General features: G+C 45.6%; 1 protein-coding gene across 1 annotated transcript in view; it reads right to left on the bottom strand.

Moving 5' to 3' along the window:
- PANX1 (pannexin 1) overlaps positions 1-16,855 on the bottom strand; it is a 59,786-nt gene extending 42,931 nt beyond the window's left edge. Inside the window, exon 1 of the mRNA XM_005579370.4 lies at positions 16,206-16,855. Coding sequence (XP_005579427.2) covers positions 16,206-16,386 — 181 coding nt within the window. The 5' untranslated portion in view covers positions 16,387-16,855. The remainder of the gene's footprint in view (positions 1-16,205) is intronic.
- Between the last annotated feature and the right edge of the window lie 2,769 nt (positions 16,856-19,624).

Here is a 19,624-nt window from a genome sequence, read left to right as displayed (position 1 = left end):
TGGGTTTTGTAGTTCTTGCAACAAAGAAATCCTTTTGTGTAGGACAAGGCCTAGAGTGTTTAAATTCAGTACTGAATCAAAGATTAGTGACTCTGGCAACATGAAAAGGACTTACAATGACTGTTACTATTATGTAGACAACTGGTCATGAGACCTCTTTGCAAACAAGGGCATTCTAAATGACAAAAACCCATGACAGATGCAGATGCTAGAATGGCAAATGCTTTTTCAAGGAACCTCAAAAAAGAAAAGGGACACCCACACTTTTTCATCAGAGCTGGGTATTTAATGCCACACGGCCTTCGTGCCAGCAGCACGCCTTCCCCAGGGCTCCATTCTTCCCATTTCTACATGGGGCAACAGAGCACAGGTATTCTCCCTAAGGCACTCAGCTCAACAGTGTGGAGCTTAACCCAAAAAGCATTCACTGGGGACCTACTATGAACATGATACCACATGCAACGCAAGGGATTCAAAGATAAAGAAGACATGGTCCCAGCCCTCCAAGGACTTACAGTCTGGTGGAGGCAGTCAAGGATATAAACCACCAATTATTGTAGATGAAAACAACTCACATAAGGGTAATGGTTGAACCATGACAAATGCTCATATTCAAAGGAGGAGAGGAGGGAACCCAGGCTAGGAAAACAGCACAAGCAAATACTGAGTCTTTAAAGCTGACAGCCCATTTAGGACAGGAAGCAGACCACTGTGCCCAGAGCACACAGTCAAGCTGGGGTCAGATAAAGGACATCCTGGGGTGGCAGGCTGGTAAGTCCAGACTTAAATTTATGAGTAAAGGCAAGGAGGGTTTGGCAGGTGAGGGTGGGGAGCCGTGTTTTACGTTTTCAAGTCCCCAGTGGTGCTATAATCCATACGCCCACGTTCCAAATGACCAGCTGAGGCTGCGATGCTGAACCGAGGGTGAGGTTGGTGGTGGCACTTAACAGACTAGGCACCCTCCCCAGCAGGAATCCAAGGGATGGGGAAGATAATCCCAGGGCGGCAGAGCCGGAGACCCAGGACAAACCAGCAGCTTCTGAGCTGGGCTGTGAGCTTGCCCCATGCAGTCCTGTTTCCCTCAGATATACGACAGGAAGGGGCAGAGAGCACACAGCAGTGCCTGAGAACCCAGGCTCTGGAAAGAACAATGCACTCCAGCCCCACTCTGTGTGCCCCAGACACATTCCCCAACCCCAGCAGCCCCAGGTCCTCACCTGCCAAAGGGTCAAAACAGGATTAGGGGATGTTTAGCAGCTAACCTGAGCTGAGTGCTTCCTACATACCAGACACCGTTCCAGTGCTTCACGTGCTAATTTATTTAATTCTCACCCTGTGACATAGGTGAGAATTCTATCACTGCCCCATTTACTGACAAGGAGGCTAGGCACTGAGAAATTCCAGAATTTGTCCAAGGTCTCACAGTGAATGTGTGCTGTGCCAGAACTGGAACCCAGGAAGTCTGGCTTTATAACTCATGCCTTAATCACTATTCCACACAGTCTCTCAAAAATGAAAATCGATTTTGAAGGATTGGTGCTGGGAAAAATATCATGCTTAAAGGACCTAGCCACAAGGTCATTCATTGACTGGGGCTAATATACGGTGGCTGTTAGTTAATGCTGGTCCTAAGGACAGCAGGGGAAGACACCAAGAGTGAATGCCTGAGTGCGGTGGGGCCTCAGTAGTGTTCCCCCTTGGGACACCTACTGCTTTGGCTGTCTACCTCCAGAGCTCTGGCCAGGCCCCTAGGGACTTGTCACAGGCCCTCAGCAGACAGGACTTCCTGTTCTGCCAGGTACTGAAAGCCAACTGCTAGGACCCATCCAGGACTAGGCACCCACACCAGACCTGACCCACGGCTGCCAGGCACAGCCCTCCTCCTTACCGTACACTGGGCTGGCCTGGCTTGGAAAGCTGTCATGAAGCCTCAGAGCAGACTCACTGATGTGACCAGCTCAGGTCCCTCCCAAATCAGCTCTAGCATCCCTGGGACAGGAGGGAGGAACCGGGCATGCCTATGGAGCTCCTAGTAAAGGCTCCTGATAAATTTTTAGGAAACAAAGTACCACGATGGATTCCAAGATACCAAGTCATGCACCATACAACAGTGTTTCAGTCAATGAGGGACTGTGTATAAAATGGTGGTCCTGTAAGATTGTAATGCCATATTTTTACTAGAGTAAAAATATTTTCTATGTTTAGGTATGTTCAGATACACAAATACTTACCATCGTGTTACAACTGCCTACAGTATTCACAAGTCTGCAGTCTAAAAACAAAACTATGCCATCTAGGTCTGTGTGTTTGCTCTGGTGTTTGCACAACAATGAAATTGCAAGATGACTCATTTCTCTGAATGTATCCCATTGTTAAAGAATGCTCTATTAGTCAAGGTTCTCTAAAGGGACGGAACTAATGGAATAGATATACATGTATAAAGGGAAGTTTATTAACTCACAGGATCACAAGGTCCCACAACAGGCTGCCTGCAGGCTGAGGAGGAAAGAGTCAGTCTGAGTTCCAAAACTGAAGAACTTGGAGTCTGATGTTTGAGGGCAGGAAGCAGCCAGCACAGGAGAAAGATGTAGGCGGGGAGGGTTGGCCAGTCTCTCTTCACATTTTTCTGCCTGCCTATATTCTAGCCTTGCTGGTAGTTGATTAGATTGTACCCACCCAGATTAAGGGTGGGTCTGCCTTTCCCAGCCCACTGATTCAAATGTTAATCTTTTTTCAGTATTAATCATCACAGATGCATGACTGTGTAACACAGTGCCGATCCTCCAAGCTCACACAAGTCAGTAAGCCCAAACTTACTGAAATAGCTCCTCATTCATCTTCCACATCCGCTTCTGGTTCTATCTAATCCATCTTCCATGAAGTATCTGGGGTGACATTTTTAAAATGTGTATTTGATCATGTCACTCACAGTTAGAAGCCCTACAGCTGCTCACTGGATAACTCTAAAATCCAAATCCCACAAAGCCCTCCTTGATCAGACCCCTGACCGTCTCTCTAATCGCTTTATACCACTCACTCTTCCCCCTACTCAGGAGGTTCCAGAAACACTGATTCTCTTTCAGATTCTCCAAGAAGGCATTTTCATTTTTCCCCAAGAGGCTTCACAATGCTAGGGATGACACAGCTGGAGTGCTGCTTCCTCAGCAAGCCACCCCCAAGGCCCCATCTGGGTGAGGCTTCCTCGCCATGGCACTTGTTCCAAAGCTCTGATCACAGCCAGAGTTCTGAAATGACTGAGGAGCTGTCTCCCCCACGAGGCCACGAGCTCCCAGGACCAAGTCTGCCTTCTTCACGATGGGACCCTAGCGTACAGCAGAATGCTCAATGCACACATTTCTGATGAAGGAGAACATGAATGAACGTAGACAACAAACGAAAAAGAATCATTACCATCAGGCAGGCATGAGCTCTAGTGCCCACATCGGAAGTGCACTGGAGTGCATCTGATAACGATGCCCTCCAATGCTACAGGGGACACTGATCCCAAGGCGAGTTGCCTTCTGGCCACACATGCTCCTTGCAGCTCTTCCTTGCTGTTAAGCAGTAAGTATCCTAAGAATGTGCCTTCAGTTCTTAAAAGGGCATCATTTTTCTGTTCCATTATTCATGTCAATGTGTGCAACAAAGAAAATCCGCTGAGAACATAAAGGCTTAGAATGTTTATTGAAAAGGAATGAGGCCTTATTAAGAAGAATGTCAAGATCATCGGCCTCTGGACTCTCCCTTATCTAAGGACACTGGGGACAGCAAGTCCTAGTTAGCATCAGCCAATGTCATCCCAGCGGAGCCTCCAGAGCCCGCTAAATGGCACCTGAATCTGAGTGGCAGCTGGAGAGAAGCATGAGGCCTCTGTCTCAGCTTTGTTGGAGGCTCACAATTTTGCAAAGTACCTTCATGTTGTAGAAGGTTAATTTACACTAGTTCAGCATCAACCAACATTTATTGAATACCAAGTACGTGTCAGGCTTCTTTCTACATATTATCTTATTAAAAGGGTTTCTGCAAATGAACTATCTGGTGTTGTCAGGGAGGAAATGTAAATCTCACCAACCAAGGGTACAGCCAAATAAGAATGTCTCTCTCCGAAAAATAACTTTCCCACAGGGCAGCGGCTATGCTTTTTGAAAACTTAAGAACCCTTACATTAAATCATGAAATGTAGAGCAGATGTTAACATTTAAAAGAAAGATTTTTCTGGCAGACAATTTCACATTTCCTAATAAATAATATTTGCTAGTTGACTAAACAAGAAACAGAGAGCTCAGAAGTGAAACAACTAAGGTTTTTTGTTTTTTTTTTTTTTTTAAAAAAAACCCTTTAGCTTAAAAAAATTGATTAAAAAATAGTTAAGATGGATTTCAGAAGGAAGGGGTATTTCATAAGCCAAAGAAAACAAGTTGAGACCTGTCAGTCTCTCTAGGATCAAACGTCCCAGGCCAAAGAGTGGGCACTGGGGAGGGAGGCGGCAGTCACTAGACATCGCCAAGTGTCACAGCAAGCCCAGAAATGTGTGTCTCATGAAATTCTGGTGTAAATACGGAACTACAAGCTAAAACAATGAAATGCCATTTTAACCATTAAGAACGGCAAATTTAAAACTCTGAAACTATTAAGCATTGGTAAAGAAGCGGGGCAGAGGGTCTGGCCCGTGTTGGTGATGGGAGTGTAAACTGGTATTCTGGAAGGCAGTTGAAAGTGCCTTTTCAATTTAAAATGTGCACAACTTTTATCCTCTGACTTCAAACTCCACTAGAGCAATGGTTCTCAAAATGTGGTCTGGAAACCCTGGAACCTGAGACCTTTCCAGGAGGTTCATGACATTAAACCTACGTTCACGATACTGCGTTGTTACTTGCCTTTCTACTCTCGTTCTCTCATGACTGTACGCAGTGCAGTTTTAGAGGCTATTGAGGTGGGTTATCACAACATAATGAACGAGAACCCAGAATCCAGTCATCTACTATGAAATGAAACATTAAGTAGATTTTCAAAGACAGAAAACAATGCTACTCTTACTGCTAAGTTTTTGTTTTATAATTATTTTTCATAAAAATGTTACACCTGAACATGTAATGGGTTTACTTCAAATCAATCAATAAATATTTTAAAATCTATCAGTTTTAATTTCTAATATGATAAATACCAATAGACAACAAAAGCTCTTTGGAATCCTCAAGAAATTTTAAGGGTGTAAAGGGGTCCTAACACCAAAATGTTTGAGAACCACGGCTCTAGAGAAACACATTCTGCACGAAGAAATACATGCAAGGATGTTCACTGAACCACTGTTTGTAGTAGGAAAAAGTGGAAGGAACATACTAGCCCATAAACAGATGGTTAAATGAACTGAGGTATAGTCACATGATGGAAAATTGTGGCACATTTAAAAAGATGAGGCAGATCTGCATGCACTAACATGAAGATATCTCTGGGACATACTAAAGATAAATGAGCAAATTGCAAAAAAATGAGCACTGTAAAAGAATATGCACTAAACGGGAACAGTAGTTACCTCTGGGGAAGAAACTGAGATTGAGGTGTGTCCACAAAAAAGGGTAGGGCTTTAATTTTTCCTCTTAATGTCTGAACTTTGACATATATAGACATTTGGCAAATTAAAATTAATCTGGAAAATTCCCTCCACTGCCATACCAGCAGTAAGGTGGGGGGACCTGCTGGGACCGATGCAGTGAGCACCCCAGGACAGCCATGGGGTGCCCATGAATGGGTCTGTCTCATTAGCTGAAGCGCCGAGTCCATGTATAGCCTATTTATCCTTCATACTAAAATATTCACCACCTTCTGAACCGATCTCAAAGTTGTAATCTTTTTCAAAGCATTTCTACTCTATTTAGCCCATCCATTATCTATTACAGCTTCCCAAAATTACAAGAACAGCAGTAATAGAACTTCTGACCAACCAGCTATAAATTGAGGAGTCCCACAACTGCTTCCTAGGGTTCATTCTGCTAGAGTGACTCACAAACTAAGGCAAACCCTTTACTTACTACTGTCAATTTACGAAAAAGGATCTTTTAAAGGATACAAATGAACAGACAGGTGAAGAGATACACAGAGCGAGGTTCAGAAGGGTCCTGAGTGAAGGAGCTTCTGTCCCCATGGAGGTGGGATGCACAACCCTCCCAGCGTGGATGTAACCTGGATGCCCTCTGAACCCTCTCCCTGGGTTTCTATGGAGGCATGGTTGTAGACCATGAGCCACCAGTGATCAACTCAAGCTTCAGCCCCTCTCCCCTCCCGTGAGGTCAGGGGTTGGGGCTGAGGGTCTCAACCCTCTAATCACATGGTTGGTTCCCTTGGCAACAAGCCTGGTTCACAAGGCTACCCAGAAGACCACTGCCATCAGTGACCTCATCAGCAGAGTGCTGGGAAACCAAAGACCAAATAAATATTTATTATATATCAAAATAGTGTTCCTCATAACTATAATATTTTAAAAAGTCCAATAGTTAGATAGCCTGACAAGTTACCAGTAAGGATCCTGCTGATAATGATGCTCTTCCATTAATTCAAGAGCCTTTTAAATATTTAATATATTATGACAAATTAATCTAAGGAGATGTGACAATTGGTGTCAAGCAAGTCACTCACTTAGATTGCTGAGCTTCAGTTTCCCTGCTCATGGTTCTAATATTTTATAACTGTAATTTACCTAGGTATCTGGTAAATTACAGATACCTAGGTAAAAATATCTGATACCTAGGTATCACATATAAAAACAAGCCAGTATGAAAGCAGTGACAAAATGGATGGTCTGGTATTTTCATGAAAATTAACAGACCAGTGGAACAACATAAAAAGCCCAAAAATAGGCTCACTTACTTGAGTTGACTATATGATTGGGAAATCATCACAGATCAATGAATAAAGAACAGGTTCCTCAATAAATGACAATGAGGGGATGATCAGCTAGAGTCTTGACTTATAGCACCAAAAGAACAAAACAGAGTGTAGAGGTAATGTTCATATAAAATCATTAAAGATCATTTTAAAAAGTTGATAGATCTAAGGATGGGCTATGACAGTCTAATCATAATGGAACTGAAGAAATGATTAAAAGATGGGTAGTTTTAATGACTTAAAATAATTTCTGCTTATCAAAACTTATACTGTAAAGGTTACTGAGGGATGGCATCGGGGAAATGGGGGTGGTTAATGGGCATAAAAATAGAAAGAATGAATAAGATCCAGTATTTGATAGCACAACAGGGTGACTGTAGTCAATAATAACTTAATTTTACATTTTAAGATAACTAAAAGAGTATAACTGGATTGTTTGTAACAAAGGATAAATACTTGAGGTGATGATATCCAATTTCTCCTGATGTGATGACTACACATTGTATGCCTGTGTCAAAATATCTCCATACCCCATGAATATATACCTTTACATACCCATGAAAATTAAAAATTAAAAAACGAAAATGCTTAACATAAACAGAATTCAAAGGAGATTGATAACTGGAAAAGAAAATACAATAAAGGCTAGCTAGAAAATATTCGAAACATAGAAACAGTTAATAAAACCCATTGAGAAACCAACATCCCCTTGGAAAAATAAGCAAAAGATAAGAACAGACAACTCACAGAATCATATAAATGGAAAAAATACATATGAAAAAACATTCAGTGCTGTAACTGAATAAATGTGACTTAAAACAATGGCACACCTTTGTTCACCTATTAAACTGTGGACGATAATCCACTAACTTTTGCCAGCTGTGACGAAAGCCACTCCCTCAGCTGTGGGGAGAAGTGTCCATTGGGGGTCTATCCAGAGGGCAACTCAACCACACCGGCCAAGTCTTAAAAATGTCTGCGTATACTTTGACCTTGTAATTAGAATTATACAATCTATTGAAATACTGAGATCTTTAGAGAGGTGGTTTATTATATACAGGAGTGTTCTTCGCAATGCTATTTATATTACAAAAATTGTGAAACAGTTAAATTTTGACACATTTGCACAACATTCTACGTGACTGCCAACAGAAAAATCAAGTGTACGACAATTTAAGAACATGGTAACATGGCCTTGACTTAGGTGTCTGTTTTTTTTTAAACTTTTTAAAAGTTACTGGAGATATATATATATATCTCTCCTGTACATATATTCCTGGGGGAAAATAGACCAAGATAGAATAGTGGTTATCCCAGGTGGTATTATAGATTTACCGCTATTTTCTCTTCTGTATTTTCTAGAGTAAGTTTTATCTTTATAATCATATAATATACATATATAAATATTTATATTTTAAAAAGGAGTGTGAGCTATATAGAGAATTTATTTAAAAAAAAAAAAAAAAAAAACGGGGTCCCCTCCCCACCACCCTTTTCATCCCCTACAGGTGCACCTGGTACCAAGCAGATGGCAGATTCTCTTTAGGCCCCCTTCTCCCCAAGCAACTAATGTCTCCCTGCTGCTCTCAGAAACCCCATGGCATGAAGCTGGGCCTGCCTCACCCAGAGATCCTAGCTCAGCCAGGGCAAATGCCCCCAAACTGCCTCCCCTTCTCTACTTCGGATCAAGCCCCCACTGTCTCAGTTAGGGGTTTGACAAGGATGCAATCCAAGGAAGCAACCACTGCAAAAAAAAAAAGGTGTTTGCATGGTTTTTTAAAGGGATGTTGCTAATCCAAACCTAGAATCCATGAAGGTCCTAAGACCTATTTTCAGGTTTTATCTATTTGTCTATTATTATTATTATTATTATTATTATTTCTTGAGACGGAGCCTCACTCTGTCACCAGGCTGGAGTGCAGTGGCACGATCTCAGCTCACTGCAACCTCCACTTCCCGGGTTCAAGTGATTCTCCTGCCTCAGCCTCCCGAGTAGCTGGGACTACAGGCATGCCCCACCACGTCCGGCTAATTTTTTTGTATTTTTCGTAGAGACGCAGTTTCACCATGTTGGCCAGGATGGTCTTGATCTCTTGACCTCATGATCCACCCACCTCAGCCTCCCAAAGTACTGGGATTATAGGTGTGAGCCACTAGAAATGTGTAACACCTCCCCCCACTCTTTCTTGCTCCTGCTTTTGGCATATAAGACGTGCCTGCTCCCTGTTTGCCTTCCACCATGACTGTTTTCTGAGGCCTCCCCAGAAGCCAAGCAGAAGCCACTAGGTTTCCTGTACAGCCTGCAAAACCATGAGCCACATAAACCTTTCTTTATAAATAACCCAGTCTCTGGTATTTCTTCATAGCAATGTGGGAGCCACCTAATACTTCTATGTATCAAGTTTTAAGGACACATGGTCCCTGCCCTAAATGAACTTACAGTATTCAACAAATAAGTATGCAAGTAATTACCTAAATTCAAGTTGTGGTAAATGTTAGAAAGGAAACTTAGAGTGTTATGAGAACATGTATCATGAAGTTCAACTTAAAGTTGCAATTCTACCCCCTGAAGGAGGCCCTTTCTTTCTTAAAACCAAGGGCACATCAAAATGCTTCTTCCAAACTTCTAATGCAGTCACATTTTGCGGGAGTATAGTGTACAGGGTAGTGTTTTGTTTTGTTTTTCCACTTATTTCAAATAGGAATGCAGGAATGCAAAACTATTCTGGAAAATGATTTCGTCCTTCTGGAAACTGATACTGCTGCAGTCTCCTTTCCTTTTAATGTTGGCAGGAGATAAATATTTACAAAGATTTTCATACAAACAAGCTTTATGTGTGAGTAGAACTTTTGAGAGAATGTAAATGTCCATCATTAGTGGACTGCTTATATGAATTATAAGTATGTTCTAAGCTATGGAATACTCTTCTATTATAAAACAGTGAGGTGACACCTACGTACTGGCTCGGAAAGCTCTGCAAACATACTAAGTGAGAAAAACAAAATAAGCTGTACACTTTATGTTAATACAGACAAAGTACAGCAATAAGGCTGCACAAAGTGTCCACCTACCTTCAGCACATGGTGAAAGAGATTTACGAATCCTTTACCATGATAATGTATTTAGGTACTATTTGTACAAGAAAAGCATTAACAAAGTAAAACATGTATCCAACAGTAGACTCTCTGGACAGCACGCATCCTTCTGGAGGGGTTAGGAGTCTCTCTTGGCTCTTTGGTTAAGTGTGAGTTGAAGATGTTCTATTATAGGACCTATGCCATGAGACCCTAAATATTGGCCCACTCTGATAGACAACCCTGAAAAGAATCGATCTGCTTTGCCAGCTGGTACATGCTAAAAAGCAGCCTGAAGATATTCCCAAAGACAGGTCTAAATTCAGCCACAACAGAGTAGATAACTTAAGCCACCCAGTCGCTGACTCAGTTGCAGGAAGTGAAAGGGGAACTCCAAGTAAACCATATTGGAAGCAGCTGCAGTTATATCTGTCCTTTGGCTCACTGGGGCTGGTCCAACACCTGCCCTGTAATGATAGCAAAAGAGCAGCGCTAACTCAGAAAGACCAAGTCCTTCTCTGCCCAGAACGGTGGTTGCCCACTGGGAGGTCAGTCGGGGAGGGAGGCAGGGTCCCCGGCTGACCAGACACCCTTTCCCTAGTAGACTACTGGCTGCCCCAGCTCCCCACCTGGTCCAGCCAGCCAGACTTAGGGCAAGAAACATCCTGGCAGGAGACAGGGGCTCTCCTTCCCAGGGGATATGTGCCACGTGAGGCACCAGGGAATCAAAGCAGCCCCTGAGGCCTCGGGCCTCGTACAGCTCTAAGCACAGGGCACAGGAGGCCCTGTCAAAAGACCCCTTGAACATGAATCCCATTTAGAGTCTGGTCGTTGACAGTTTTGTCTTAATCTAGGCTGCTGTAAGAAAACCCCACAGACTGGGTGGCTTAAACAACAGTTATTTTCTCACAGTCTGGGAAGTTCAAGATCAAGGTGCCAGCAGATTCGGTGTCTGATGAGAGCTCTTTTCCTGGTTTGCAGATGGCCCCCTTCTCCCCGTGTGCTCATACACCTTTCCTTGTGGCCACACTTGTGGAGAGAGGAAGAGGGAAGAAGAGAGGAAGGGGAATAGTGGGAGAGAGAGAGAGAGAGGGAGAGAGAGAGGAAGGGGGAGGAGAGAGAGAAAGAGGGATTTCCTCTTTCTCTAAGGGCATCCCATCATGAAGGTCCCACTCCCATGACCTTATCCAAACCTAATTACCTCCCAAAGGGATCTCCAATTAGCATCACACTGGGGATCGGGGCTTTGACATATGAATTTTGGGGTTGGGAGACACAAACATTCAGTCCATAACTGCAGCACACTAACGGAATTCATAACTTGAGAGAAATACTTCTAGAATTTCAGGGCTTGAAGGTCACGTCATGCAATCATGCTTATATTCTACACAAGGTGTCGCCCAGCCATTTCCTAAACCTCTCCCCCTCAATGAAATGTGCTGCACCTCTAGAGGCACCTGACAGCAGATGTGTTAGAAATGAAGGGCCTCGAGGCACAGCCTCAGGGTACCCAAGCCACATAGATCACGCTCATCCTTCTTCCACAGTACAGCCATTCTGCACTCTGAACACAGATTCTTCCTCATCACAAAAATAACACAAAAAGGAATCTGAGGCACATGCAATATAATCTGAGCTTATAAATCAAGTGAGACAACTTACCTATCAGGGTGACGTGCATCCTTAACTGCTATCATCAGAGGCAGGTGTCTGGGAGGTGGCCAGGACAGGCCTGACCCAGGATAGCACTTGTATCATTAAATGGCACTCAGAGGGCGCACTTCCAGGCAACTAGGACCCTTATCCAGAACAACCCGTCCATTCCCTCAGCACAGCCACTCTGGGGGAGTTCCCTAGTGTGCTCTAGCACTTTCTTCACTAAATTTCTATGGAGCACTTGTTGAGGGCAAGACGTGATGGAAGGCAAGAGGAAGGAAAAACGAGGGCTGGTGACACCACTGATTCTCCCTTCTCTGGCTCCCACCACACAGCTTTTCTAGCCCAAAGTCACAATTAAATTTAAACTGTCTTTCGCTGTGTGTCACTTATTTTCCCCCTACCCAACTGAATCTCAGGGGAAGCAGGCCTGCGGTATTTTAGAAAGGCTGAGTAGAAGTATCAGGCCTAACCAGACAGGTGCACATTTTAGTTCCTACATTCAGTCCTTAGTATCTCACTGTCTAAAAGCCTTCAAAATGCTCCCAGGCACAACTCAGAAGAGTCTCCTTGCCACTCCCTCAGGAGTGTTTCTGCTTGTAATTCTCACTATCACAGGGCAGATCTGGACCAATGAGTGGCTGCGGACCACAGGCTGCCGCAAAGACTACCGAAGTTGCCCTCCACCTTGACCATGGCATCAACCTTGCTATGCCCCCGCCAGACCACATTACTTCTGCAGTGACCCTCAACCTGTGATTGTGGGCAGACAGACCAAGATCTGGTGAATGAGCAAGGCAGAGTCCCTTCTGCTCTCTGTCCCCAACACAGTCCCCACCAGCCCAGGCAGCCCCAGTGTGGGGGCTATCACGTGGGACCTGTGTGAACTGCTGTGGGAGGGGAGGGGCCAGAACCTCCAAGGAGTGGATGCTTCACCTGCAGCCACCATGCTGCCACCTGGCAGGGCTTGATAAAGGTCAGCTCGCTGCCATGCCCATGGGTCTCTGTCCCTCTTTTCTGAGAGGAGCCCAGTGGGCTGAACTACTAAGAGAACAGGCCAAAGACTAAAGGGAAGCCTTTAATATGAAGCCAAGTATTTTATCACATGAAGACATTCCCTCTCTCTAACCTGCAACACTCCCACCCCCGCAGAGGACCTGCTCTTAAATCTAAAACACAATCCATGCACAGTTTTGATTTAATGGATTACCTTTAAAGTAAAAAATCATTTATTTAAAGGAAAAATCACCACAAAGTTTCAACTTGAATCCTATTTCACCAAACACCAGTTGACAGAGAATTTAATTTTGGGGAAGTCACTGGAAAATATAATTTATTTTACGCTTGAGGGGATTTTATATCACAAGAGATGAATTCTTATATATACCAGTTTATCATACAGGTGGAAAAAGGAAAAACATGTAATTACGGTTGACTTTCTCGTTTCTAATTTTATATATATACACACACAGCCCAACACAAACAGGAAAACAATGGGATTTGCTGTGCCCTCTTTCACGTGGAGCCCCTGGACCCTTACTTTGGCTTCCACCTCTTCATGTGACTATGCCGCTAAAGCTCCAGCGGCCACAGGTTGTCTCGCACATCTCAGCTTCAGCCAACACTGCTCCACACACTTGGAGTCCTGACTCAGGGGCCAACTCTGCCCTGAAACCCTTACCGTTCCTGAGTCAGAAAAAAACCCTTCCTTCTGCCTTCCCACAGCATTAGGCTTTAGTATACACTTCGGACACTGCCCAGGTTTCATGAATCCTGTATTAGGAGGGTTATGCGTTCAACTTCTCCACTAGACTGTGCTTCCAGAGAAAAGATTCTTAAGTCCTACGTGTGTCTGACACCCCATTGCCAAGGTACAGCATCATGCACACCAGAATCAATCAACAACGTCTGATGATGCCAAAAGCTATCACTTTTCATTCACTCAACAAATGTTTATAGAGTAGTTTCAATCTCCATGCAAAACATGCATAGACAGGTTATAAAGCTCTGTATTAAGTTCAACAAAACAGTATTCCAAGCACCAAAGAGGGAAGGAGTAATTATCAGCAGAGGGAGGATGAAGCCATGTTTTAAGTCTGCCGGCCTTATCTCAGCGTCTTCCTGGGGCTTGTGTTCATTGACCAATATGGTGGGCAAAGTGCCAGCTCCATTTCAATTACTTCACTCTCCCTTTATTGTTGTTCTCATCTCTTTTGGCTGAGTGCATACTACTAACTACACAAAATTAAATGCTGCATAACATGATCCCTCTCACTGTACCAACTCCATGTATTAGTCTATGTACCTCTCCCCTCTTCTCAAAAGCCCTTCTTCTGGTTTTATCTAAATGTATACCTGATCTAATAGGTCTTCCCTGGTCCTGTTAGCTTCATCCTACATGTCTGTCCTCCCCTGGAACTCCTGAAAACACTTCAGAAAACATGGGCGTCTGCTCAATAGCTCCTCACCCAAGTGCCTGCCAACCTTCACCAGCCTGGAGCTCATAGCTCAACACCTGTCTGGGTGCTGACTTACACACAGCTGAATGGTGTTACCTGCTAATAGATATGTTCTAGTGCCCAACTGCATAGTAAATTGTCACAGGGCAGGGAGAAGGCAGGGCAAGAACAAGGTCTCAAAATCCTTTCCCACCTCCCTCAGCACACAGTGCTATGCACACAGTGCTATGCACACAGCACGACCTCAGACTCTTGCTAGGTAAAACCACTGCCAATACCCCCAAAATACCTCTCAGCCCACCAATTTAGATGTATCTAAGGCATTACAGGTGCAGGTGCCTTAGAGTCCCTCTAGTACACGCGCTAGAGGTGGAGATTAGTCATAGAGGGTGACTAACTCCTCCCTCCTGCCTTTCTGTCCCAACCAGGTACCCAAGACGTGCACCTCCAAGACAGGGACCATGCCTCTTTTACTCCCCGGTGCTTGGAGGTCAGCGCCGAGTTCAGCACACAGCCAGTACTGAAGGAGGAATTGACTGAAGGGAGAGATTATCTCCATGACTCATGCTACTTGGTGGTTTCCTTTCAGCTGGAAGCCTCAATTCACTGTCAAATGGAAAGTTAAAGAAAATCCCGATGACTATGTCTATGCAAATGCAGGAAAATGAAAAACTTATTTTCCACCATGAATTTGGCAACTTCCTGCGAAACTGAACAACTTAATGCTGCAGACTGCAAAATCACACTCACCGTCACTCTTTCCTAATCAACTCTTCCCTCAACTTCACAATTCCCACCAACACCACACTCCAATCAGCCAGACATACAACCTCCACAGCGCGTTCAACCAGTACTGCCCTTCATGGCCTATGAAAAACTAGGTACTCAAGTGCTGCTTATATACTCCTTGATCTCACAGCAATCACCCACCCGTTTTCTTCCACTCTTCACACCTGCTGTGCACAAGACTTCAACTGATGCCTTGCTCTCTGGCACTCAGCCCTCCAGGACCCATCCTCTCACCTTCTTCCCAGACCCTAAATGCCACCATCAGGCTAGTATTTACTTAGTGCTGTTTTCAACCAGTCTGTCCTCTGCTCAAACAATAACTTCACAGTTCTGAAACCATCAGCCTACACTCTTCTGTTCCAGGCTGACCCAGGCCCATATTCACTCTCGGACTCCAGGAACTCTGACTTATCCTCCTGCTTTGGCTAGGACGGTCACTGTGTCTCTCTTTCCAGGAACATATAACATTCTCTGCCATCTCAAAACCTTAACAAAGGTCTTACTCCTGCTTATCCAAATCCCACCCACCCTCTGACAAAGTTTTCCCAAAGTCCAGTTGCAATGGGTCCTCTCTCTTCCCCCTGCCACAGAACTGTATTTAACCTTCCTGCACTACCTTCCTGTTGGTTCATAAACACTCTCTCCTGTGTGGAAAGTCAGAACAGCTGATGAGGAAGATAAGCCACATAGCCACATGATCCTGCCCAAACCACCAGACTTTCCAATCTCACACAACAGTTATGAAGCTCAAATGAGAATTTACAGGAAGGGGACTTGTTCATCTCACATTCTTAAGACCGTCCAAGTGGAGGATCCCTCTAATGCCTGCCAAGTGCAGATATTTCCCATCATGCACAACCCTAGAGAGCTAAGATCTCAGCAAACACCAATTATATGTAAGATAGTGAAAGAACACACTTCTCATGGAGCACCGGTCTTCACATTCTCCATGTAGCCACTCAGGAACTTCTCTGACGCAAAATTTTAAGCGGTTGCACAAGTACGTAGGAGACAGGGGTGAAAAACGGGGACACTGCTATTTTTGGCAAATCTGGTGGCAAGGTGCCCATTCTAAGGGTGGAACATAAACTGTAAGCCACAATCCGATCAGTGGGGCATAAGGAACAAAAGAACTGAGGATGCGAGCAGAGTAGACCAGGGTACCAATGAAACAAACACCTGGGCAAAGAACGCTTTGGACCATAAAACCGGGACCACTGTCCTTCCTGACGCTCACTACCATCACAGCTGGGCGTGCCCAGGCTCGGGCCTGTGAGCCGTAAAATCGCAGCTCACCGGGCCAGACCGGGGCGGCCACTCCCCTCCGTCCTGGGCGAGGCTTACCAATCGAGATCTCCTGCGCGAAGGCCAGCGAGATGAGCAGCAGCGGCAGCCCCACGGCAATGCACGTAACCATCTTGTCCACGGCCAGCTCCAGTCGCAGCCCCTTGAACTTAGGCTCGGTGGGCTCCTTCAGCAAGAAATCCGAGAACACGTACTCCGTGGCCAGGTGGGCGATGGCCATGGCTGCGGCGCGCCAGGCTCGGCCAGGCAGGACTTGGTACTGCCGGCGTCTGGAGAGCTGCGCGGCTCCTTCACCCTGTCACTGGCCGGGCGTGCGGCTTTCGCTTTCCCTTTGCCTGCTCCCCAGATGCTCTCGCATCCCGCCTGCCTTTGTGTCTCGGTGCCTCCGGCTCCCAGCGACCCCGCTGGGCTCTCGCGCTCGCTGCCTCCGCCGCCGGCGGGGCGGGGCGGAGACCCGGGCGCTCCGGTTCCTGCGGTCCCACCTCGCGCGCTCAGCCGGTGTAAGTCCCCGGGGCGCGCGCGGCACTCGGATTCGCGCCTCTCCCGCGCGCCCGCAGGCGCGGGAACCACGCGCGAGACAAAGCGCTTCCCTCTGGCCCTGCGCCTACGCGTCGCCCCGGCTGCCGAAGAGGCCTCCGGGCCTGCCCTGCGCTCTCTGCCAGCCGCGCCGCGCTCTTCCGGAACCATCCGGGGAAACCGAGTACCCAGGGGCGTGGAGCTTCCGGAGACGCGGTGACGCGAGGCGGGGTGGGCGCGGCTGCATCCCGCGCCCCTCGGGCCCGCTCTCCGACAAAGGGATTTTCCCGCTGAACGGCACCTTTGAAAATTCTCCCGTCCCTCCCGGCCGCATTCTCCTCACGTCCTGGCACCCGGGAATTTTAAAATCATTTCTGCAAGCAACTCTTTCTGTGGACGGGATGGCCCCCTTTACGCCCCACCCCTAACATTTCCAACACAGTGAAATGGGTTAGAAGGAGCTGTAAAAACTTCAAAGAAGAGTCAGTGCCGTAAAAGGCCAATCGAGCGGTGTAGACAGACGGTCCCTTGCAGAGGGAGCGCTGGACCCTTCCAGGAGCTCCGCGTGAGATGGTGGCGTGGAAACGCTGGTGAGTGTGGAGTATGACCCGTCTGAGGCCTGAGTAGCGCTGCTGGTCCCGTTTCTCTTTCCTCTGCCATCCCAATCAGAGCCTTGTTCTGGGAGCCAGCAGAGGGGCGGCCTGCAGGTAGCTGGGTGTTGAGGCTGCAGAGAGCTGCTTCTGAACAGCTCACAGGAAGTGGATGATAGAAAGACAGGAGGAAATACTCTGACAAGTGTCCACGGAAATTAAGGCTGTTGAGGTAGAAATAATTCGATTTATCGGAAGCTAAATGTGAGGATCCACCCAAGAAGACTTACCAGCAAAGTTGGGCATGTTTCAAAATGTGTTACACGTTGGAAGGGTTTTAGAAGAAAGTTTAGGAAAAGGGAGGAGGACCCCTCATGTCGGAGTTGGGTTTTTTTTCATCGGAGGGTGCGGTACACAGGTTACAGTCACGGGCTTCGGGTGACAGCATACAGTCTAAAATGTTTTGTGCACAAGAAAATCAAAGTTTCTATGATTCAGAAACAAGTCAAGTGTTCTTTTCAATGTCAGTTTTTACATATTAATCAGTACATCAACAGTTCGAGGAACTGACAAAAAGATTTCAAAGACTCACAGATTTTTTTACTCAGGGACAGACAGGATCTAAGCCATGAATCATAAGACCTTTCTCAGATGGCTTAGTTTGGAAGCCCCGTCAAATGTGACATGTAGGTTATCACCAGCAACATCTGAAGCAGGCAGGACCTGCAAGCACGAGGGCACCTTGGGGCAGGGCTTGGCTCTCTTCTCTGTGGGTCCACAGATATAAGCCTCAACTCCCACATGTACTTCTCCATCCCAGCCTGGCCGCTGAACACGCATCCAAGAGGTGGCTCATAGGGCTTCAAACTCAATGACCAGGACTTCAGTCTTCATCTTCCCCTTAAATCTGAACTCCGTCTTCCCCATCTTACTAAATGTACCACCAGCCACCCGTCCACCCAAGTTGGAATCCTGGAGTCCATCTTCAACACTCCATCTCTCACAGCTGCCATAACCAAGTGTCAAATTCTCTTACTTCTCTCTCCTAAATATAGCAAATCTGACACCCCACCACCTGCACTTCCAATACCCAATTCAACTCACCATCCTGTCTCCTAACCACATATAGGAAATATGTGCGACAGGGTCCCCATCCATTCTCCTCTACAGCTGCCAGGATGAGCTTTTCAAAGCTCCAGTCAGATCATCTTTTCTACTTAAAGTGTACATTGTTTTTAGCATAAAATACAAATTTCTTAGCATGGCCTCTGCCTACCTCACCACCAGCTTCACTGCTTTCCTTTCAGTTCTTCAAGTTAGCTAAGCCCCTGGCCTCCTCCAGGCCTTCCCACCCAAAACACTCCCCACAGTGGCCTCTTTGCCTGGCCCACCTTTATTCACCCTCCTGGCCTCAGCTCAATGTCACTTACCTTCCCTAAGTAGACAGACTAGATTAGGTCGCTTTGTGAAATTCTCCCATAATACTAGCAACACTAATTACTAGCTGTGAGTCTTGGGGAGTTCTTTGACTCTCCTGTGTCTCAGTTTTCTCATCTTTAAAAAGGTCATACCTCTTAGGACTGTGGTAAGGACCAAATGAGTTAACACATGGGTAGTGCCCAGTGCCAGTGCCTGGCAACTTGTGAATCTAGGTACGTATCATCTGTCATTGTTGCTCTCTATTTTTCCTTCTTAAAAAATAGTCACAATTACAACTCAACAAATATTTATTCATTTATTTAGTGTTTGCCACGCCTTTATATGATCGACTTCTTGAGGGTAGGTCCATGCCCATGTGTAGCACTTTTATCCTCAACACTTAGCACAAATGCCTCGCACAGAGTTGATGTTTTAATTCATAGTATTAAATAAATGTCTGAAGGCATCTGAACACTTTTTAAAGCTGGCCCAATTCACACTCACTTATCCATACATTCCAGGCATATATTAGAGGCTGGTGATGGGCCAGTTCTACGCTGAGTGGATGGGGAAGCAGAAATGAAATGAATACATTCCATTTCCTCAAAGACTTATGGCTTAGAGAAATAAGGCATGTACACAATTAACTATAATACAAGGTAGAAAGAGTGATTATTGTGAAAAGTGGGGTATACCAAGGGAGGTGCAGAGAATAAGTAGGGCCTGGGAGAATGTGTCAGTTGGGACATTCAGAGCTGGGACAGGGGCTTTCTGGGAGTGAGGAAATCATGAGTCCCATTTCCTTTCTCTCCTTGCCAAAATCTACTCATCCCATAGGCTCAAATGACCCCTTTTTAGGAAGCCTTCCAGGATCCTCCAGTTGTAATGAATCCTTCCCTCCCTTGTTGTTCTCTTCCTCTGGCTTAGCAGTTA

Source organism: Macaca fascicularis, chromosome 14 (genome assembly GCF_037993035.2).
Source record: "Macaca fascicularis isolate 582-1 chromosome 14, T2T-MFA8v1.1".
NCBI lineage: Eukaryota > Metazoa > Chordata > Mammalia > Primates > Cercopithecidae > Macaca > Macaca fascicularis.
Note: the sequence above shows the minus strand (reverse complement) of the source record. Positions and strands in the feature narration are given on the sequence as shown.